The sequence below is a fragment of the Paralichthys olivaceus genome, chromosome 20 (genome assembly GCF_024713975.1).
Source record: "Paralichthys olivaceus isolate ysfri-2021 chromosome 20, ASM2471397v2, whole genome shotgun sequence".
Classification (NCBI taxonomy): domain Eukaryota; kingdom Metazoa; phylum Chordata; class Actinopteri; order Pleuronectiformes; family Paralichthyidae; genus Paralichthys; species Paralichthys olivaceus.
Window position 1 is genome coordinate 6500238 of NC_091112.1, and position 23115 is coordinate 6523352.

Sequence of the window (23115 nt, forward strand, 5' to 3'; positions counted from 1 at the left end):
TTGGACAAGTAGAAATCGTTCAGCTCAGCAGTGCAATAGAAAGAGCTTACTATTTAAAAAAAGGGTCACATACAATACAATAGAAAACTAAAAGTATATAAATTGAAAGGTGCAGTGTGACATTCATTGCAAATCAAGTAAGAACTTTAACTGTATGGAGTGTGTGTGACTAGTAAATGTACATTACAGTTATTGTACCGTGTGTGTCTCGGCTATTTTTCCAAATAAACTGCAAACAGGCAGGAAAACGGATTTGCAGAGGGTTGCTGAGTTGACTGCAAGTTTAGGAACACGATGGCCTGACAGCAAAGAAACGTGTACATGTGCCTATCAAAGAAAAAACAGTTGACAGACTAATAATAGAGAAGGAGTCAGATGATGAAATGGACGTCCACAAAGGAGTAATAGGAGCGGAGGGGTTGTCCACTGTGGTAAAGTCCCTGGGTGTAAATATAACTCTGCAGACGTGTCAGTGTGTGGCTGGTGCAGGCAGCCTCTCCCTGCAGTATATATATATGTACGTGTGTGTGAGAGAGTGTGTGTGTGCATGGGTCACACATGTAGCTGCATTATCAAACACACTCAGGCCTCCTCCAGCTGCAGCTGTCAATCAAGCGGAGCCTGTCTCTTTATCCTGACGCGACACTTCTCACCCGATTGGTCCAGCCTCGCTCCGGGGGCGGGCCTAGCGAGGGCTTTGCCGGGATCCCATTGGACGAGACGGCGCATTGGTCGACGTGACGCAGCGTGGAATTCCCAAAGTTCCCAAGTTCAGCGGAAGAGAGAAGCGGAGAAATAACCCAAACAAAACGCGACGAGGAGGAAACAGCGACGAGGAGCTTCGGTAAATAAAACCCCGGGTTTGTTTTCCACCTGACGCGAGAGGAGCGGGTGTTTCTGAGGCGAGGTGCCGGCGGTGGGGGCCCGAGTGGGAACGCGGAAGAGTGGGAGTGGGAGATAGAGCCCCGTCTTCCATCCTTTGTTTACCATCACGTCCCAACCTTGAATTTGGTTTTTACAACAACCACAGACCATCATTTCTGACCCTGTCGGTGCAGCTGAATAGACAATCGTCAAGTGAGTATGACTCGCTGCTGCATCACGGTGGTTCTCCACCATGTTTGGTGATTTGACTGAGAGGACGGACACGGGCTCTGGATCAATGGAGGATTCCGTTTGGCTGGAAGTCAATGTGATCAGCAGCTTCTTGTTTAATCTGAAGCTTCTGTGTAACTGCGCAGCTCTATCATGTGGGCGCCACCATATTGTTACATAACAACGACAATCTGCTTCTTATTCCATGTGTGCGACGATTTAGCTCCCAAGTTGTCACTTAAATGCACAATATCTTTCTCTTAGACTGTCTTTTATGTAACAACCACCAAAATACTGCAGGCGATAAGACATCACCTAATTCTCAATGCATATTCTACTTACTATGTCTATAATAACCAAGCTACAGTCAGATTAATGCTTGCACGTGATAGTTTTAACCCCAACAATGATCGTGTCGTATGCCTCAGGCATGTTCACCTCGTCTCTGTCTGCAGAATATCACCGAGCTGAATCTGCAACCGTGCTGTGCCAAAGTGAGCCTGCAGGCGGCGATGTCTGACCACAGCAACAGCACAGGCAGCAGTGCGTCCTCGACCAACAGCTGGACCCTCCTCTCCCCCGAGGTAAGATCCCAGAGCACAGATCAGTGGGGGGTGGAGTGCCTGGAGATCCGTGGGCCTGGATGTCACGTTGGACCCTGTCTGGTATAACATGTCTGAACCTGCAGTGTGAGATGTGATAGTGTCTAAGTCCAGTGCACAATCATGAAATGGGTGTTTATGTATTAATCTGTAAGCCACTGACTGTTGTTATGGTATATTTATGTGCAGGTATTTTTGTGACTGTGTTAAATCAGATGATTGAGGACAGAATTACTGATATTTTCAGCTACTTCTATTTGTTAAACTACATAAACTGAATTAAGAACTCCTTATTAAAACTAATGGAGGCTAATACAGCAGCCCTTCAAAAATAATTCTACCCTCATGATGGTTATAGTGCTCAGCTTTTGTTGATTGTTGACTCGTAGTCCATAGCATGTGGTGCTGTTGAATTTTGATATGTTGCACAGAGGAATGACATTTAGTTTACATTCCATTTATATCAGTGAGAGAAGAGGACTCAACACGACACATTTTAATCCATAGTGTATACTTCACAATATTCATTTAGAAATTGAGAATTATATATAAGCATGTATAACATTTGATTTGACAACAAGCCAAACTAACTGTAGTTTGTTGCAGCAGTTGTCAGAAATCATTATTGCTTACCTATCGTTCAATCAAGACAACAGCATGGCACGCCACAAGTAAAAAAATGAAACAGTGACCTACTGGAGTAATCACTACATCCCTCAGTCCAGGCATTTATGTGCATAGGCGAGCATTTGCCCTTTTAATGGTTGTGCTGTAAATGTCAAGGTCAGCATTACAAATATGTGTTCTATAGGTGGTAATTTTAATGCAGGAAGCCTGACCTTTGTGGCTCGTCTTACTCCACAGGAAGCTGCTGTTGAGAATGTCGGGCCTGTGGACGACGGCACCGAGAGCCTGGGTGACGTCCCCAGTCTCTCCGAGGAGTTGGCAGGTACTGACAGCAAAGAGGACTGGAGCATTCAAAAGATCTGTGGTTATGGGTTAAGACATCATACATTTCATATTAAAGAAACCATAGTCTGACTCTGTGTTGATATTAATTCAGGAGCTGCTGTGGAGTTCAAGCCAAGTGACATTCCAGTTGAAACTGTCCTGTCTGAGGAAGGCCATCAGGTTAGTACACAATAAACAAAGTAATAAGCTTATTTAGTACAGAGGCTAATTTGTTTTTTATTACCATGCCAATACAAAAAAATTGATCAAGTACAACAAAGTTATATACAACTGTTCATTTTTAGTGTACTTTCTTGTTTGATTATGTCATCTGACCACACTCACACACTTACTCTCCAGCATACTGTAACTGCAGTTTAGTTTTAACAGTTAAGCACATGTCATATTTAATATAATTACATTGGAACTCAGTAGAGCATGTATCTCCACCAAAGCCCAATAGTCCACTTAAATTCAATCAGGCCTCACTAATTTGCACATATTTATAGAAACAAGTCTATTTAAATGTGTTCAGTCGTGTTCAGTGCTCAATAGAGTGTAATGCTTGTACAAATGCTGTTTTTTAACTTGGTTAACTTTCTCATTCTTATATGTCACTGTCTATGCTCAATATAAATGTAACAGCTAAGAATTGTTCTCTTGAAACTGTCACTTGCAGCAGTATAGGAATCCACCAAACGACAGAGACATATACTTTATGCAACGAAGGGTTAGTGAGACGGGTGCACGAAAAACAAAATCATATGACTTTAATGCAAAAAAGACACATTGATTGCAATGAAGTAAAAAAAAAAGTATAGTATTTGCAAATGTATTTTTGTCTCTACTGTTTTTACTTGTAGGTTTGTCAGGAGACCTCTCCAGAGTCCAGTGAAGGTCCTATCTCTTCTAGTCCAGCCCAGGTGAGTCCTCTTCCACACGACCTCCTGGACCCCCCAGACCTCGACTTGGAGAGTCAGCCTCCAGTGATTCATGAGATTGACACCAGCTCGCCCTGCAGTGACAATGAACTCCTAGGAGCCATACCCTTTGTCACCAACATTGATTTGGGGGCTCCACTTGATATTTCTGCTGCTGAACTACCCCCATCTGAGTTTGAGGAGTCCTGCTCTTCTCCCATGACTGATCTCCCTGTCTCTACAAGCCCAACATTTGACACGCCTGCTGATATAGAGCAGGATCTTGTGGGCCCCGCTGAGGAGAGTCTGGTCTACGACGTTGAACCTGAGGTTAACGTTGCCACAGAGACCATTACGGCCATCAGTCCTCCCTCTCATGTCGATGCTGATATTAGCTTTGCTCCAGTAAGCACAGAGCTGCCAAGCCCAGCCCCAGAGACCCTGGTGTCAGAGGAGCCCGTCGATGAAAGTCCTGCACCAGAGACTGTTGGTTCAGTAGAGGCAGAGGAGGAGGCAGCAGTAGAAGAGGAGGCAACAGAGACATGGGAGACAGGGGAGCCAGGAGAGAGAGAAGAAGAAGACGGTACGGAATGGATGCTGCATGCCAGACAAGTTGTCACAGAGTAAACTTTATTTTTGAAGACATTTTCAGTCAATATCTTCTAAAACAGAGGTTCCAAATTTTGGCCTTAGGTTTTATTTAATTTAGATTTTTGTTTCTTGTAAAGAATTAGATGCTTTCAATTGGTCAGCCCTTCCATAAACCTTTAAATCAAACAATGACAGGAAAATGCCATTAAATGTTTGAACTGCTCATAATCACGTAAGACTGTAGTTCCAGCCAAAAGGAACTGAAACTACTGGTGCATTAAATTATATAATAGATGATGGATTGGATATAAGCATACTGATTCTCCCTAAATGTATTTATATATTATTTTGAGAGGGATTTAAAGCACAGAAAGAAACGTATTCATTGTTCACCCACTGCAATTTGGCCCATAGTTGAAGAGATATCTAATATCCTCACAACAAAACAAATACCAGACAGGAAGATTACTATTATTATAAGAAGGAAACAGGAAAATAAATTCAAGACAAGCAGAACAATCACTACATCATGTCTCAACACTTCCAGTTCACTTCAGGCCATAGACGAACACAGTGTTTCTACATATAATAACATTTATATTGTGTGTCAAATCATTTATCTACTATTTCTCTGCCACTTGCAGCACTGGTGTTACGCATCAATCACCTTAAACCCAAGAATATATGTAGTGCAGTACATAAAAGACTTGAAAGTACTTGAATTATTGTGCAGAAGAGCAGAGCAGGTCAAAGCTAGAACAACCTGCTGTGAGGCCTCAGGGCTCGAGTTTGTGTCCATGCTGGAATATATGTCTTTGCTGTGGGATATTTTTAAACACAAGCTTATGTAAAAATACACACAAACATTTTTAATCATAGAATCAAGACCAGGTAACAAAGCAGGACTCATCTTAAGGTCCATGGCCCGTCGGTTAATTTTGTTCTTTTCAAAGTCATATAACCAAGTTATATGATATTTGGTTACCAGCCGCCACACAGAGAACATGGGGCCTTTTGGGGCTCCTTTGGGGGGCAAGTAAGTTGTTTGTGGCTCTTTATAATAAGAAAATTGAAATGAGAGTCTTCATGCAGATTTGATTAACATGTTTCTTCTCTGTGTCACACCAACAGCTGCAGAGAGATTCATCAGTATTACAGAAAGGCACACACCCAGCTAAGAAAATAAAAAACTCCCATGCATGAAATTACTGTTGTTGTAATTTAGTGGGTAAATGTCATCCACTTCCCCAAGCAGCACTAACTTATCGTCTTTTTTACACAGTTTACACACTGTTGAGTTCTGCAGCACATGTGTTCACATACTTTTGAGTGTTTTGTGCGAGACAGTCTCACGGCCTGTAGATAATTATGATTTTGGAAATAAGTCTAGTTTTTATTTCTGCTGTTGCCAAATATGTAGAGATGATTTGTTGTAGTCGCTCATTGCTTCCTCTTTGTTATGTTTCTACTTTCCTCAGAGCCATCCACTAGTTTTGGCGACACAAGCGGCTTTGATGATGGCGTGAGGAGGAGGAATATCCCGTCTTTTGAGGCGCCGAGATCAAGAACGTCAGATGAGGATGACGAAGACGAGGAAGTGGAGTTCAAGCTGGCAGTGAAGGAGAAGAAGCCATGGTTCTCCTTGAACAAGTGCATTGTGGGAGCCCTGATCCTGCTCTTTTTAGGTTCCCTCTTCCTCTCAGGTGAGTTCCCCTCACGTCTAACAAAGCATGCCAGTGTGTTTCTGCTTTTATGGTCAGATAAAGTGAAAGTTGCTACTGGTGCTCACAGCTACTTTATAACATCAGACAAGATTATGATATCACCCAATCTCAGAGCCCATTGGCTATCGTCTGAAGACAAACTAGCCTCTTGGGGCAACAGCCAATATTTTGTGTCTTATCTGTATTTATCTGCTCAATGCTGATAAATTAAAAAGCAGATAGCTGATGCACTTCAGTCAATGTGTTTCACTCTTCTGCTCTCCTCACGGACTATTTGTGGGCAACCAAAGCCTGCTCAAACGTGATTGAAAAAACTAGAAACAGAAACCAGAAGGCGTCCGGCCCCAAAATCTTGACCCTCCCCTATAGATTCTGCACATTCACATGCAGAATCCAAATCATGCAGAGATTATTTATTACCTAACACTAAATAATGCTTTTCGACTGTTTTTGCTCTCTGTGCATCGTCATCAGAATCAGTGCGCCTGCTTGTACCTGCTGCAATAGACTGGACAGTTTTAGGGTTTATTGTAAAAATTGTCAGAAGTTAATATTATTTCACATTAACTTATTTGAGAATGCTAGTATTTAAAATACTTAAGCATTTTATTTGTTTTCAGCAGCAGTACGGTGTCTGTTCTCAGATCTTGTTGACTAAATTGAACTGTGTCAACAGGTTTCCCCTCTGACCTGGATTATGGTACGTCCAGTACTAGATTAGACAGCAGTGTAAGCTTCTGCACCAGCTGGCTGATACTCAGTAGCTTCTCAAAGCACTTATCCAGCCTAACACTTCATGCAGTGGTTAATAACAAGCATTTCTAACTGTACCATAACACTCTTTGTCATTTTGAAAGGGCTCACTAGACACTAAGAGTGCTTAAATTGAGGTGCAGGCCATTAGCTTGGTAAAATAAATATATCACACCATTCAAAAGTAATTTCAAATAATCTGTCTAAATAAATAGTTTCTGTGTAGCTGTGGTCTGGCCTCAGAAAATGCACTTCACAACAAAAGAAGCTTATGTTGCTGTACGACAGCCTGGAAGCTGTGTCAATAAATCAGTCTGTTGTCAGACTTGTGTGAAAGATGTGTTTTCTTATCTGACAGGTGACTTTGACGCCTCTGAACTGAGCGATGGAGAACAAAGCCAGGTCTGTTCCACTGTCTCTCTTTCCATTTACTCACTCGTAGTGGTCTTTAAAGAAAACTCACAACTTTCAGACAAATGATAAGATAAAAAGACGGGATTATTTCGAAATATTTGTATTATTCATTTGCCAATGATTTTCAATCCAGGACTGGCTTAGCGGTGATCCACAGGATATGAAAGAGTTATTGGATAAACTGACACAGGAAAACCAACACATTGCTCTGCTAGAGGCTCAACTGCAGGTCAGTCTACAGTCATATTCATGCAAATGATGTTGTTCTTTGTGGCCATGATTTCTCATTGCATTGCCATATATATATATGGCATGTTAACTTTAAATACTTTTCCAAATTGTGTCTAAGCTGGATGTGATTAAGAGACTAAGCTTTAACCGTCTATTTTCTTTATCTTCAGTCTCAGAAAGAAGAACTGGACTCAGCGCTTACAGCAGTGGCAGAAAGCGGAGATGAGAAAGGTAAAGCAGATCTGGAAAAAGAAAATGCAAATCTGAAGGAGGAGCTGTTGTCTCTGCCAGAACTAAAGAAAGAGCTGGAGAGTCTGAGGTCTAGAGTGACAGAACTCAACCAGCTCACAGGTATGATGTGTAGTAAATCAAGTTAATACATCGTCATTTCTGCTTTACTTTTAAGTCATTTAAGATTTATTGAAATTGATATAATTTCCTATCAATTTAACTTTAATATCTTATACTTCCTTCATAGTTGATCAAAATATGCCTCCAGCGACTCCTGGTCCAGCTCCTCAGTCCGGTGTCAAAGATGGTCAGAGCGACCAGAAACCAGCTGGACCTGAGAGGAGAAAGGAAACGATTGAGGGAGGCAGGCTGAAGCAGGAACTCCAGAGACAGAAGGTGCTTTTGGATGAGAGCAGAAAGAGACTGGAGGGGATGAAAAAAGATGGCGGCAGCAGGAAACACGTCAGGGACAGTTTGGAGGAGATCCAGAAGACGCTCTCTGATCAAGTGGAGAGGTGGGGGAAGAAGAAGCCACAGGATTCCAAATGGAAAGGGAACAACGGTAAAAACAACGATCGGGACCACTGGAAGAAAGAAGAAAAGAAAGAGTGGAGAGGAGAGAAAGAGTGGAAGCACGGCAAAGAGGGAGGATGGAAGGAGAAAGACGAAAAGAAGAAGGAGGAGTGGAAGCCTCAGAAGCAAAACTCGCACAAAGAAGCATGGAGGAAACACCAGGACGAGTGGGAGAAGAAGAAGGACGAGCGCAGGATGGACAGAGAGGAGAGGAGGAAGGAGAAGCAGTGGCACAGCCAGCCGAGTAAAAAATCTCACCATCACAACCACAACCACCACAATCATCAACATCAGCATCACCAGTCCCGCCAGAATCACCAATACAACCAGAACGACTTCTGGAGAGACCAGGAGCAGAAGCTCAGACGAAACTTCAAACCCCAGCTGGGCTGCATCTCTGTGGACGACTGCGCCAGCAAGGAGGGGCTCTACGCCGTGGAGCTGCCCGAGTTTGAGGAACTGCTGGAGGGCTATCTGAGCAAGCTGGAGGGTTCTATGTCCGAGAACAAGGACAAGATTCGAAAGCTGACCGCGGAGTTCTTTGAGGACGGCGTGTTTATCCACGACAGGGTTCGTTTCAGCGACTTCGCTGAGGACGTAGCGGACATTCTGGAGGACATGGTGGACGTTTTGGAGGGCGACGGGCAGAAGGACAATGACTCCTTGGAGGAGGAGATGGAGGAGTTTGAACGAGAAGCCCTCTGGAAGTTTGCCGCCACAGCTTGAATTGAGATGCGTTTGAGAAAAGAAGTAAAAATACAACACTAGGGTGCAGCACAAGTGGTGGTTTTGTAGGACTTCTCTCGCCTACCCTCTCCTCTTCAGAGCTGTAATTGTAGTAGCTTCTGGCGTAGAGTGGTTGTGCCTCTCATAAATGTGACCCTTCGAGTCTTTAATTATAAGCTAGACTCGTACGTGTCATTCTGGACTTAGTTGTTGTCAGCTACCTCTGTCAGGTCTTGCTTTCCTAAGTCCTTCAGTCATGTGTTGTGTGGGTTTTCCTCTGCTATATAGTGTTTTCTCAGTACCTAGTGCATGTTGCAGCTCATAATGTAAATTCAAAATGATAATATTCACATCACACTATAACATAGGGTTGTAAGGAGATGGTATTTGCAAATAATTCTGTTCAGCACCAGTGGAAAAGGGTTCAATCTATTCATACAGTTCATGTCATATTAGATTAGTCGTCAAATACAGAAGGACGTGTTAAATTGACCCGTAAGTACTTCTCCCTTATCAACCGGTCTCTGCTCCAAACAGGTTAAAACAAAGGCTCAGAGGTTTTTGCTGATACTATCTCTCTGCCGTCAAGTTGGGTGTAACTGTTTGATCCCAGAGGATGAGATCCCGGTTCTTTCAGTGATAAGAATAAGATCAAGTCAAACCTGTTTTGTGAGCAGCATACACACACACACACACACAGACAAAGACACACAGAGCACTGTTATAGAGCCCCAAGTGTTTGGCCTCTAGATTTAAAGTAGGTTTTTCATGTTCCAACTTCCAACTGCCAGTTGACAGCAGAACAACCAGGAACCATTTTGTGAAGCTGCTCAAAGAAAAAAGCTATAGGACAAACCGATTAGAAATGTACAGCCACAGATGAAGTGATGACTGCTAAATCACTTGAGCACTTTTCTCAAACATTCACATTTACAGCAACGTTTTTATTTACATTTTAGTTACTTACTTTTTTTAGTCCACCGGTTTTCCTGAATACTTTCTTTAAAATGTAGCAATGAGGACGTCCATCCCAAGATCTACATTTACTATACTTGAGTTATTTTTAGTTTTCCCCAAAGTGCTTCATGTCATGGATTTGTTCATTTGTCTAAATGAAGTTGGCAAACAAATCAGTCTTTTAATTTAATTTTCCTTTTTTTGTTGATGCAAATTGACATTTAGTCAGTAGAAAAATAAGGAAGCTGCTAGAAGCTGCTTGAATGAGTTGAATAAACCAGGCAAAGGTACAAGAATGGTACACAACATTGTCTATAAGGCATCGTAGCATTACGCTTTAATAGAGATAGTTCTTTTATTCGTAGTCATGTTTGATATCCTGCAAGTTTCCCTCTTTGGGGGGATGTGAAGTTAGAATCGACAGATTGTGATTGTTATTTCTCATTTTTCAGCTATTTTTGAGATTGAAAGAAGCTTTGAAGAGTAAAATATTTATTTATTCTGTCAACTACACTGCAACACTTTTCCTTATTCGACAGAATTGCCACACTCTGTTGCAGATCATAAACTTTAAATGTGAAACTGTTGACGTTTTCCTTTAGTTTACAGAAATTTAGTTTGCCAGCTACTGCGTATGTGCCTTTATCATCACAAATAAGGTTAGACTGAAAAAGATATTTGATTTATTTTGCTTCTGCGAGGATGAGAAGATAATGAAAAAGTTTACACTACTTGCAATCATAAGGCAGAGAATGAATGTCAAAGGGTTTATGATGTGTTGAACAGAATTTTTTTCCGCTGTGAGGAGTGTTTTTCCTTTTTTCTTTTTTTAGACTGAAGGGATCAAGAGAAAGTTTAATGAATCCTTTAATGAAACACATTTATGAAAGTTAATATTTGAGACGTATGTTTGTCTTTGTGGGACAACAGTAAGGTTGTGTGTTTACTGACAATGTGGTCCATGATGTGCATGTTATTGATCCCTGGACAGATGTATTGTTAAATTTGGATGAATTTGGAGTCTTGTCCTCTTTTAGGAAGTCAGTGTTAATTTCAATAAAAATATTTCACCATTATGTTAATAGTGTCTGTTTTTTAATTGAAAAAACATTATTAGTGGGGGGATAATCAAAGAAGATATTACACAATACATCGTCTGAGTGAGTTGTGTTTTAGTCCTGAAAGATTTACAATGATACTCAGCCGTGTGTGTCAGATAGAAAGTGAAAGTGACAGTATGACTGACAAGTATTTATTATCACAGCTATTATCATAGACTCATTAAAGAGCATCAGAGTTCAGTTGTATAATCAGCACTCGCTGAACAGGCAATGCTACATTTTTTTTATACTGACCTCAATCCACAATGATGTCATCATGATGTCATTTTATACCATATGATACGATGGCTATAAGCTGTAGATTGTGTCTCTAATGTTATTGGTTGAAAAAATGTATGCACCATATGACTTTAGACAATAGTTTGCGCAGAATCTTGGAAAATGTGTTTTTCCGACCATATTTTTGTTGACCTTTGACCAATCAGCTCCAAACAGTTATCACCTGGAGATACCCTCTGAAGTAAAATTCTGACCAGGTTTAGTGAAAATCTGCCCATGCATTGTTGAGTCATTTTGTACATTCACACACAAACACTGGGGCGAAAAACAATACCTTGTTCACAGATATGCTAGCATGCAAGGCAAATATTTACAACCAGACTAAATACACTGAACAGGAACTCACATTTTTACAGATACAAATCACTTCTAGCCTGTTGCCACACAGGAACAGGCCTGCGTGGCCGCTGGTCATTGACTTGAGTTGCAGGTGAAGGAGAATGTAAGCAGTGATTGAGAACAAGCAGTCTCTATGAACGTATGCAGAATTCTTGTCATTCTTCGACTACCTCGAACAAGTCACCATGTAGGCATCTCTGCATGTTTCTGTACTTTATTCTTTCCTCTTCTACGAGAGCATTTTCTCTCAATAACCTCAGCGTTCATGGCTGAGAACAGCAAACTAAACTACATTTAAAGTGCAAGTTGATCTCCAACTACAAAATATCAAGCAGACAATATTGAGAAAAGAAACGAGAGAAAGCGCTTACACTCACTTTTCCTCCTGAACGATGTAGCCTATATGACATAGTGTGTGTTCCTCCTGTTGTGTTATGTATAAACTAATTCCTGCTGAGGCACATGATTCTGTCTCTTGATTACAATGGCCTGACAAGGATGATATCACCAAATCCTTTGCTCTGTAAACACACTAAAAATGGGTTTTGTGCTACCATCAGTACAAATTTGTCCTTTGCAGGACGAAGTGGCAGTTTTCTGATGTGTACCCTCAGGCTAGTGGAAATCAGGCAGATAAGGACAGTCTGCTGGATGAGGGAGAAGAGGGAAGGTCGAGTGTTTTCCGCTGATGTGAGCATCAGTATGAAGCATATATATTCAGAGAGGTGATGTCAGAGTGGAGAGGACGAGGTTCTTGGGACCAGCTGTAACGCACCAGACAGTATCTCAACACAACAGGTGAGATCTCAGCGACCGGTTTACAACATATCTCAATATTTGACTTATTTCTTCTGTGAATGATGTTTCACTCCTTCGTTTATCTCAGGTCACGATCCACCATGGAATCTGCCATCTGCACCCTGGTCACCCAGTTCAAGGAGTACGCTGGGAAGGATGGATCCACCAGCACCCTGAGCAAAGACGAATTCCAGAACCTGCTGACCTCCCAGCTGCCCAACTACGCCAAGGTACGACGCTGAAGTAGATCTCAGAATATCTTCCTGCTGATTTCTGTCGTCTTTTCTTCCTGATCACGGACAGACTAAAACAAACAGGTTTATTAAGCAACTTTAAGGTGACATCTCCAAACTGTTATTCAGACATATTACTGAGGATAATTGCTTTTACATGTTACTGTACTGTTATCTGTCTTCAAGGGAAATGAATTAGCAGCTCATAGGAATAAGATGTATAACTTTATGTGATAATATATAATCAGTGAATAACTTTTTATTAATTATAACACACCTAATGTCAGTGCCTCGTTTCTTAAATATTAGCATCTCCTCCATAAGTTGATGTTAATAATAGATTTACTTGATAACTGCTTGATTATTTACTGATAATCAAATTTGTCACCAGTTATTTCAAAAGTTGTGTAAAGTTTGATGTTAGATTGCATCTGCATGAAAGCTGAGCACTGTTTATCCACACAAGTGCAAAATATGAATGTGTTATAATGGTTATTATAACATAGTAGGTTTATATATACAGATATACAGAATATGTACTAACAGGAGAAATACAATACAACAGATTCAATATGTTTATGAAGGATTTCATCATGAGGGAACTTTGTATTTTTATGTTTTTATCTTTCATCAGTTGTATTTGTTACTTCACTCAACCATTAGGTGGCAGGACAGTCTTCCAGAGGAGCTGATGCAGCAGCTCACTGTGAGATCTTACATTAATTCAAGTCTCTTTGATCACCCACAGAACTTCAGCAGCCCGGCAGCCGTCGAACAGCTCATGAGCTCGCTGGACGAAAACAACGACGGCGAGCTGACCTTCTCCGAGTTCTGGCAGCTGATTGGAAAACTGGCGAGCCAACAGGGCGGCTTTGGCCAGTAGAGCTTGGATTGTGCGACAACCAATCAACCCAATTGCAGCTGTCCAGCTTTAAATTAAAAGGCATTTGAATTCATTTATCTCATGTGTAACTCTTTAGTTAACCATTTGGGAGCATTGAATTAAAGGCTTCATTGTCTTGAACCCGAGGCCACCAACACTCCGTCTCCTGTCATTCATTCACCACACTGTATGATGTTAAGCCGCACAGTGAATTACAGCCTTGATTTCGAGGCCTGTAACCCTATATGTGTCACTGCTGTCACTGCTCCAGCATGCAGACAATATCCTGTTCCATAGAGGGTCATAATGCCTCTAGAAAGTTACCCATCCATGTATTAAAGTAGCAGTGATGCTAAAGCATGGCCTAGCTTGGCTGTAACAGAGATGAGTGAATCAAATGCATCCTGTCATGTTTGGGAGGACATCTCCTGTCTTGAAGTTAAATTGCACTTTGCTTGTTTCGCTGGTAATTCTCGGTGTTAGGTACTTTATATTAATGCTGATGTCTAGACAGAGTTATGTGTGCTGGCATGCTTCCCAGCTGTTTTATGGCCCATAGGCCTGTTTTAATTTTGCAAAGATAGAAAGAAAAAAGCGCGGCTAAGTGAGAGTGTGGATCTTTCAGCGAGATAAGAAAATGTGACCTTTGTCTCCAAATTACACACGCTAAGGTGCCAGTGTGGGAGGAGTGATGATGGGCAAATAAGTCAGCAGCAGCAAAGGGAAAGACTAAATGAGCAGGGCACCCGTCGACTGGGCGCTGTGTGTATATCTGTGGCATCCACTGTAGTTTCTGTGGCTTCTCGGTAAGGCCTCGTAGTCAGGAGCGCTCCCAGAGCCTAGAGCCTTCTCATCCATCCATAGGAAGAAACAATGAGATGTTATCTGTGCTGAGGCCTAAAAACAATACAAAGTTCTTGAAAGCACTGTTGAGAATCTGGCAAGGCTGCTTTAGGTCTTGCACCACGTTTTACCACCCAAACTGGCTCTCCAGCGAAGAGTCTTTTTATTTTCACATTTCCAAAGGGACCTTTGGGAAGGGATCATGGCCACAAACTAATTTATGATTGAAAAATATGGTTTTGTTCATGTTTAGAAGTTATGGCATAAAAAGGGGGGTGTTTCAAATGTTGGTCCTTCACACTTGTGACATAAAAGAAGAAGCACCCCCTCCATAAACAGGATTGTAAGAGTCTGATAACTAAATGAGCAGGGCACCCATCTCTTGGGTGCTGTGTGTTTATCAGTGGCACCTAGAGTCTGTGGCTATAGGGAAGGCCTCTTAGTCAGCAAGTCAGGGGGCTTATATAAGTCATCCATCCTAGAAAGAACCAGTGAGCTGGTATCTGTGCAGGGATCTAAAAACAAAGTTCTTGAAAGCACTGTAAGGAATCTGGCAAGGCTGTTTGAGGTCTTGAACCACTTTTGACACCCACACTGGGTCTCCGGTGAAGAGTCCTTTTATTCTCACATTTCCAAAGTGTCCTGTGGGACGAGTTAATCACTAAAGTGACCCTTCAGCTGTCATCTGTGGTTGAAAATGTGGTTTTGTTCATGTTGGGAAGTTTTGGTGCAAAAGAATTTGGTATTTCAAATGTGTGTCCCTGAAACTTGTCATGACATAAAAAACAGACACCACCTCCATAGACAGGATAGTAACTCTGTGTGATATCTTCAGCCGTAAAATGTTTGTTTCTCTGCTTTTAATATGTGAAATATTTTTGAGAGAGACTGAGATTTTGTGCAGATGAAGTAATCCCACCCGCCCCGTCTCCTTGTCCCTGCAGATGACGCCGCTCCAAAGCCACAAGCCTGGCGAGCAGGCGTGAAACTGCGCAAATCACGCATGACGTGCCACAGCTGGCCACACGAGCCAAAGACAATTCCAGTTTGAAACAAAAACGAGTTAAATCATTTTTTGATCACACTTTCTCTGCGTTTTGGCTGAGCGTAAAAGCCCCGCGCTCCTCCACATTCCCAGCTCTGCCTCTCACTCACTCGCTCTTCCAGGTACACGCCCTTTGACTTGTCAGGGGGAAAAGTTTTAAGGAAAGAAAAAAAAAGCCAAATCACGGAAGAGATTCTGTAGTCCTACTAGTTTGGCAAGTTCCCTGCGCGCAAAGCAGCGTTAGAAAGGCAGAGAAGAGGGAAGAAACTCCAAACTGTGCGCATTTATTTCAACTTGTCCCCCTCAGACGACTTTACGGTGAGTTGAATGCGTCTTTTCTGGATTTCTTTTTCTTATGTTTCTCCTCCGCTGGGTTTGCTCGTGGGGTGTTTTGCCACGTTTCGGTGGAGGCGGCTTTGCAAAGAGCCATCCCATGAAACTTGGTGTGGCTGCGGCACGGTTTCACTGTGGCTGGGCTCACGTTGCACTTTTGTAAAAAAGTACAAGATGATAGTTTTAGGGGGATTTTGTGCATTACACGCATTGATCCACCCTGTGTTTGATCAACATATGCTCCCTCTCTGTGCCTCTCGGAAAGATATTTGATATTTTAATGTAGATCCGTTGTCAAGTTCCCGATCAAATGTGAGCAGCTTATCAAAAATTGAAGTGACTGCACTGGAGATGACAGAATGAGCTAACAAAGTCTTTCCAGTTGGCATCCGGGCCGCGCGTAAAAGCCACATTTGCGCAAAAATGAACCTTTTGCGCACATTATGCTTTTTATTAAGGGGCCCACCACAGTGACAGCTTGGCTCCACGAGTGGGTGGATTTATTTATTTATTTTCACAACAGTGTCACTTGTGTCAGCTTTCTTTCAATGCTGCCTTTCAATATTTATCTACGCGTCCTGGCACACCTTGTTGATAGGGTTGCGCACGCGTCTCAGCCAGAGTCCAGTTGTCTGATGCAGCCACCCCGCTCGTCTGCTCAACGCAATTTACAGCCACAACCTAACTTGTTCCTCTGTTAATATTTCATGACACACGAGCGGTAGTATTGTCATTACTCTGCGCACGTACCGTATCACATTCGCCCATTTGGAAACGGAACACTCAATCTTCTTCGGGCTCTGGAGGGAAACGGGAAACCTCTGGTTGTAGGCCTGTATATTTAATTATTTGCCCAGGGTGTTTTTTGGGGGAGGGGGGCCTTTAAGACAAATACCGGTGATTAGTTCGTCTCTTGAGTGGGATAGGACGAAGCTCTGACGTGGTAACGCATATCTTGAACACATTTGTTGAAATTAGGACACATGCCTTGGCTCCTAACCGGCACATTGAGGCAGCTGAGGGAGTGAATAATGGATGTGAATGTGGACAGAAACATCTTTGCTGGGTGTTTTTTGTCAGGACGCACAGAGAGCCGTTAAGGCACCTGGTAGGCTTCTGCTTCTGCAGAGGGTGTGTCACTGGCAGAAAGAAGTGAAGAAGTCCCCTAAAGTTCCTGCAAACTGTGTCTATAACATAATCTATCTACAGACATGATCCAGGGATGGACATTTAATATAAAATGTGCCAAATTTATCAGTTTTATACTCAAAACATTAGTGTTCAGTATTCAGCTGCATTGAGAATCAGATGAGATTTGCTTACTCATCTACTTGCAAACTTGTCGTTTGTATAATGTTAACGTGGGGTCAGACAGTTAGAGCTCGGTAAGTCACGTTGCAAAATCTGAAAGGGGTCGAGTGAAATTGTAGATGTTAATGGCTCCATATACGCCACACCTTTCAGCGCTCCCTGTGACTCGTATTATAATGAGACTAGCAGGCACATGCGCTCGCCTCTGTGTGCTCCTGGTGACTGCTCGAGTGTGACATGCACTCCCGCAGCGGAGATATTAATTTGCAGTTTACAAATGACCATTTAGGTTGTTTGTTGTCTGTCTCTGTGTGCTCTGCTGAAGCTGACAGACGAGTACGGTCAGCTTTAACATATCGTGTCCTTGCTCGGTGTTAGCCTGTAAATTCCTGTCTAAGTAAGCCTCACAGACAGAAATGAATGGAATTCCTGCAAAGTTGTGTCACCCCTGGCATGTTCTGCCGTTGGTAGATTATCTATACATCTGTCGAAACCCAAATTTCTGATTGTATCTCTATATCTAAGTCAGGTAACGTCTAAGTTCACTTTTAAATATCTGCCTGTTAACAGCTGCTGATGTGTAATCCATACCAGGTCCTGATTGTTTAATACATTAGGTTGTGTATTTGTGCAAAACAGTGTGAAGGAGGTTTGAGGAAAAGAAAAGGCCAGCAGAGTGAAAACATGGATGAGATAGCCAATGAGAGTGCCACTGAAAGAGAGAGGCAGGTACAGCTGGCAAGAGAGGGAGAGAGACAAAGAAAGACGGAGAGAGAGAGCGGAACAGACAGGGACTAGGTAATCCCTCAGGTAATCTGAAGCCCAGTCCCCTTGGTTACTTCACTAGATCAGATGACCTATCAAAGATCAGAACTTCCATTGTGCATCAGAACCTGTCTCTCAGTCAGACTCCCTCGCTCCCTCTCCATGTATCTTACCTCACCATCACGCTGTCAGCGCCGCTCTGGACTTAACACCTGAAACGTGGGGATATCCTCTGTTTCATTTTCCACTAGATGTGTCCATCGCCTGAATGTGGTTTATATGGCACGCACCAGCAGTCAACTGACTCTATCTATCTATCTATCTACCTTCCTACCTACCTATCCTTTATCCTCCTACCTACCTACCTACCTACCTACCTACCTACCTACCTACCTATCCTTTATCCTCCTACCTACCTACTTATCTGCCTATCCACTTATCTACCTATCCTTTATCCTACTACCTATCTACTGCCCTCTCCATGTATCTCACGTCACCATCACGCTGTCATCGCCGCTCTGAACTTAACACCTGAAACAGGAAAAGGGTTTGTGGGGACAGTAGGAGAACATCTGTTTCATTCACTAGATGTGTCCATTGTGTGGTTTATACTGTTTATACTATCTATCTATCTATCCACCCATCCATCCATCTATCTAAACTACTGACTTACCTACATACCTTCTTACCTTTTTACCCACCTTTTATCTAAATACCTACCAAACTATCAAACCAACCTACCTTTGTACATAACTATCTAACTACCTTCCTGCGTAACTATCTATCTATCTATCTTTATGTTTATACATGTATATCTCATATCAGTGTCTTCCCCACAGAGAGGAGTCATGGAGGCTGCTGTTCAGACCCTGGTGAAGGTCTTCCTGAAGTCAACCAAGGGAAAGGAGAGTCTAGGGAAGAAAGAATTCCAGGGCCTCGTCAAGTCCCAGCTCGGCAACATCCTGTCGGTTAGGAAATCTCCATTCAACTATTCTGAAACGTTACCACTTACATTATGTAACAGCCGCACAGAAAAGCACTAGCACAGTATTCTTGACATCATCAGAGGAAAGCCTGAGCCTTTTTAACATGAGCATCGATAGATGATAGAGAGTCATTCATCAAAATTGTATTGTGATTTCACCAGTGAGCGTCCAGATAGAATTACCCATCATCATGCTTGGTTGTCTCATGGTTGTTGTTCCCACTACCCAGGACGCAGGGAGCAAGGATAAGGTCAACAACATGGGTCAGGACCTGGATGCAAACCAGGACGGCAAGGTCGGCTTTGAGGAGTACATGAAGCTGGTCGGCTACCTGGCGGTCTCGCTCAGTGAGCAGCGTGTCCTCGCTCAAGAGGAACCAGCCCAAAATGCTGCTTCCGGACAGGTAGCACAAAGCGCCCCCGAAGAAGAGGAGGCGACCCCAGAGGCTAAGCCTGAAGCAAATGAAGAGGCAAAGGCAGACGCAGCTGCCGAAGTGAAGGTAGAAGCAAATGCAGATGCAAACCTAGAAGTAAAGGTAGAAGTAAAAGAAGAGGGAGAGACGCAGCCTGAGGTCGCAAAGGAGGAGCCAGCAGCGGCAGCAGTGGTGGCAGCAGCAGTGACAGAAGCAGCAGAGGCTCCGGCCGCAGAGGTGGCAGCAGCGGCTGTGGAGGTGGTGGTAAAAGAAGAGGAGAAGGTGGAGGAAACGGTGAAGGTGGAGGAGGTTGTAGAAAAGATGGCTGCAGCTGTAGAGGAGGAAGTGGAGAAGAAGACAGAGGAGGCAACCTCATAGGGGACAATCCACAACAAAAAACACACCACACACATACACAAAACATAGCATTAACGTTGCCAAAAATAAGTTTATAAGCCACTAAAGATTTTTTTTTCAAAACTCACAACTTTGAAATACAAAACACTACCAACCCAACTCTGAAGAAACCCCTTATACATGATAAATAACACATGTAGATGAAATAGTAGAATTATTGCTTTATATTCCTAGTTACCACTATGTTCATATGTACAGCATGTGCATCCCACTATATTAAAGCACATTTACCTCATCATGACAATATACTATGAGTGCATGCAGACGTACATGATCTTGTGCATGCCAGATCCCTGTGAAAACTTTACTGAAAGTATGAATTTCCCTGCACACGAGACCAATGTGTTGCCTGCATGTGAACACACCTCTGCAGACAGAGGCTCGGTTTAGATCATCTCCTCACTATTGAATCTTCTTCCACAGTTGTGTCATGCAGCCCTACATCACTTACTGTTCAGTCCTCCAGGTATAATATCACAAGTATACATCTTGCTAGGTACTAATGGCTTAAAGAAATAGTTAGACATTTTTGGGAATGGTGCTTATTAGCTTTCTAGCCCAGGCTATAGCTACAGCTAGCAGCCGGTTAGCTAAGCCTAGCATACAGGCTGGAAACAGAGCTACGGAATAGCCTATTTGTGTTTAATTTTGGTTTTTGTTTGATTTACCTCAACAAGATATTGTGAGCTCCACAGCTGCTGGAGGGCACATTTTGTTTCCTTCAGACAGAGGCGAGCAAGCTTTTGCCCCATTTCCAGTTTGTATGCTAAGCTAAGCTAACTAGCTACTGAGTATAGTTTCATTTTTACTGGACAGATATGAGTGCGAGGTATCAATCTTCTTGTCTGACTCTGGGCAAGAATGCTAACCCCAAAATCTTAAACTATTCTAATATTGGTTGCATGAAAATCTCTCAGTAACGCTTAATAATTTTTTTTTACTGTTCTCATCTTTTAACTCACAGTGCTATGGAACAGATTTGGCATGACAATAAACATATTGTTTTGCTGAGGCTTTGCTCATCTTAATTGTGTAATCAATGCCCCATCACACCCTCTTTCTCTCTCTTTTCTATTCTTTATGAGGCTCTTTGTCTCTTTCATTTTTATTCTGTATGAGGTTAGCTTCATTTGGAGCCGACAGTATTTTCTCCTCACTCGTAGTCGGCCATCGATGAGGAACAGGAAGATTGGGCGTGGCCCCTGGTTAAATAATTAAGGTTCGAGGGATGGAACACTTGTCAAAGAACCCATGAGGGCAAAAGGGAGCCCAAGCTCGTCCCTTGGGAGTGAGCTGGTCACTGGAGGAGCAGGTCAGAGTAGGTGTTCATGCAACCTAATCCACGTTGGTTAGAGCTGGTGGAGAAGAACAAGATCACCCAGAAGAAAACAAACTTTTAATAGCTGTCACCCGGTGGCAGTTTTCACCTAGTCCTTTATGACCTAGTGCATATGTGGTTATTGTAGCATTATGATGGTCATATTCTCTTTCCTGACCAATAAAGGTGCTGGGCTGTAGAGGTGTAGCACTGGATTGGAGTCTTTTTTTTAGGCCCTAATCAAAATTCGTTGTTTACCACTGGCCGTTCAGGCTTGTGTGTTTGTCAGCCACGCCCTGCAACAGTGTAGAGACCCTGTCTGACAATAGCAACTGGATCCTTGGGTGTGACACGTTGGGAAACTACTGGATTAGGCATTTGATGTGTAACAAACACACACAAAAATTTTCTCCACTGATCCTGCCTTTCAGACGAGGTGCTTAGTGTCAGAGGTGGTGCTTTTTGTGTGAGTAAAAAAGAATACTGAGCCATTAATCTGATTCTCTGTGGTGTTATCTTTTTTACGGCAGGCTAATGATAAGATGTTGCATGCTATCAGAAACTAAATATTACCATTGTATTTTCCATTACTGCGGCCATTATTTAAGTTCTACATGGCTGCTTTATATTTAACTTTTTAACCTAATTCTTTTATTGTTTGGACCACTATGGAGATCACTGGAAACATAGTTCTATGTCACATTACATGCAATTTGTTGATTACAATTTAATGATTTGTAAGTTGTCCCCTCATCAATAATGCAGTCATGAGAAAAAGGCTTGTGTTGCAGGATTGCTAGATCATAGGTCTACCTGGCCAGCGGTGTAGTGACACACACACACACACACACACATTCACACACACACATTTTTGGGACACCACCAAATGTGGAAACAGCAGCAGAAACTTCAAACTGTTCACTTCAAAATGGTCAAGACAAATAAAGCGGGTCATGTGATTCGCCTGCTTCACTGCGACACTCCCATTGTAAATACTCTTTCGTTTACACTCGCTCTGCTCAGCCTGCATACACTCGTACTGTAGAATGCTATGTTTCCTGCATGATCTGCTACTAACAAACTTATCAAGACATTTGGGGCAATTTAGTTATTTTTTATTACAAGCTATATTCTTTTTTATATGAAAACATTTTCTAATCATGGTACTTCCTGTGAATTATGGAGACATATCACTCTCTTGCACCATCTACAGCCAGTTTCCTGTTCAGCATGTATATGGTTCTCGGCCGTTGCATCCTTTAGTCATACAGATGTATGTATAGACAAACTACTAAGCTGCATACATTGTTTTCTGTTTTCCAGCTCAGACCAGGCACATTTACGCAGTTTATATCACTTCCCTCCTTGTTTAAAATGTGATCTTTGCGTTCTTTCTAAGTCAAACAATGATAAGGCAAAACTGGATCAAGCAAAATTCACTTGACTAATGTGTTTGAAATTACTTGCACTACCAACCTGGGTTAAACAAACAGTTTTCTGGAGTTTTTGTCAGTAAATGTTTGCTTTTAATCAGAGACGGAGTGAGCCCTGAGCGCCGCTGCTCTCTGTCGGAGCGGCTGAACCATCTCCATTGGCAGTTTTGCTGCTTGTCCCTTAGTGTAAACCGCACCCAGCCTTAACTCCATGCAGATTAAAAACATGCTGGAACCAAACACAGCAGACTTACAGCAGGGAGTGTTCACAGCCAGATTTCTCATTGCTGCACAATAAGTTTCATTCATCGAGACAGTCGATGAAAATAAAAGCCTGTGCTGAGAATCCTCCCACTGGATTTAATAAGTGTACATACAAGTATATTGATGTGCTCTTAAGGCTCATTTGGTTGGAATGTTTGTGACTATGGGACCATTCCCAGGATGTTGTGCAGGCTTTCATCATTGAACTTCGATGTACTCGTGTTTATTTCCTGCCAAGTACGAGAGGGCGTGTGTGTTTAACAGTTGGACTCATTTCAGTCCACTTGTCAATTCCAGTAAAGTCCACTCTACTTGTATTTCAACTTCATATGTAACGCTGTATCATTTTTTTGCTTATTCTCTGTAACATGTAATGGCTAATATTGAATAAAACTGTGACGACAATATATTTTTCATCAGTGGCCTCTTATTTCTGCTCGCATCCAGTCATCGTGTATGTGCACGTTTGTGTGAGTGTGATGGAGAGAAAGCACCTTGAAAGAGAGGAAGGGGGGGGGCAGAGGAACGAATGTGGAGTGTATGTACGTTAAGAGGGTGAAGGAGTTT

General features: G+C 42.4%; 3 protein-coding genes across 11 annotated transcripts; all 3 read left to right on the plus strand.

Annotated features, from left to right (window-relative positions):
* Positions 1-537: 537 nt before the first annotated feature.
* pbxip1a (pre-B-cell leukemia homeobox interacting protein 1a) lies at positions 538-10844 on the plus strand. 9 transcript variants are annotated; one of them, XM_020102017.2, is made up of 12 exons: positions 564-844; positions 1551-1679; positions 2562-2646; positions 2761-2828; positions 3328-3378; positions 3512-4151; positions 5638-5862; positions 6560-6583; positions 6995-7038; positions 7184-7279; positions 7452-7632; positions 7760-10844. In XM_020102017.2, the coding sequence occupies exons 2-12, from the start codon at positions 1608-1610 to the stop codon at positions 8809-8811; spliced, it is 2538 nt and encodes an 845-aa protein (XP_019957576.2). In that variant the 5' UTR covers positions 564-844; positions 1551-1607; the 3' UTR covers positions 8812-10844. The 9 variants fall into 9 exon arrangements, with proteins under 9 accessions (XP_069372048.1, XP_069372047.1, XP_019957580.2 ...); XM_020102016.2 differs by having other exon boundaries at positions 714-1077; XM_069515943.1 differs by having other exon boundaries at positions 721-860.
* Positions 10845-12167: 1323 nt separating this feature from the next.
* s100a11 (S100 calcium binding protein A11) lies at positions 12168-13578 on the plus strand. Its single transcript, XM_020101997.2, has 3 exons — positions 12168-12305; positions 12394-12535; positions 13287-13578. Exons 2-3 carry the CDS (start codon positions 12407-12409, stop codon positions 13419-13421), a joined length of 264 nt encoding a protein of 87 aa, XP_019957556.1. The 5' UTR covers positions 12168-12305; positions 12394-12406; the 3' UTR covers positions 13422-13578.
* Positions 13579-15345: 1767 nt separating this feature from the next.
* Positions 15346-22955, plus strand: s100u (S100 calcium binding protein U). Its single transcript, XM_020101996.2, has 3 exons — positions 15346-15627; positions 18558-18686; positions 18934-22955. The coding sequence occupies exons 2-3, from the start codon at positions 18567-18569 to the stop codon at positions 19492-19494; spliced, it is 681 nt and encodes a 226-aa protein (XP_019957555.2). The 5' UTR covers positions 15346-15627; positions 18558-18566; the 3' UTR covers positions 19495-22955.
* The last annotated feature ends 160 nt before the right edge of the window (positions 22956-23115 follow it).

Coding starts and splice junctions, on each gene's coding strand:
- s100u (XM_020101996.2), top strand. CDS start 18,567: ATGGAGGCTGCTGTTCAGACCCTGGTGAAGGTCTTCCTGAAGTCAACC. Junction 18,687..18,933: donor AGCTCGGCAACATCCTGTCG/GTTAGGAAATCT, acceptor CCCACTACCCAG/GACGCAGGGAGCAAGGATAA.
- s100a11 (XM_020101997.2), top strand. CDS start 12,407: ATGGAATCTGCCATCTGCACCCTGGTCACCCAGTTCAAGGAGTACGCT. Junction 12,536..13,286: donor AGCTGCCCAACTACGCCAAG/GTACGACGCTGA, acceptor GATCACCCACAG/AACTTCAGCAGCCCGGCAGC.
- pbxip1a (XM_020102017.2), top strand. CDS start 1,608: ATGTCTGACCACAGCAACAGCACAGGCAGCAGTGCGTCCTCGACCAAC. Junction 6,584..6,994: donor CCCCTCTGACCTGGATTATG/GTACGTCCAGTA, acceptor CTTATCTGACAG/GTGACTTTGACGCCTCTGAA. Junction 7,633..7,759: donor AGAACTCAACCAGCTCACAG/GTATGATGTGTA, acceptor CTTCCTTCATAG/TTGATCAAAATATGCCTCCA.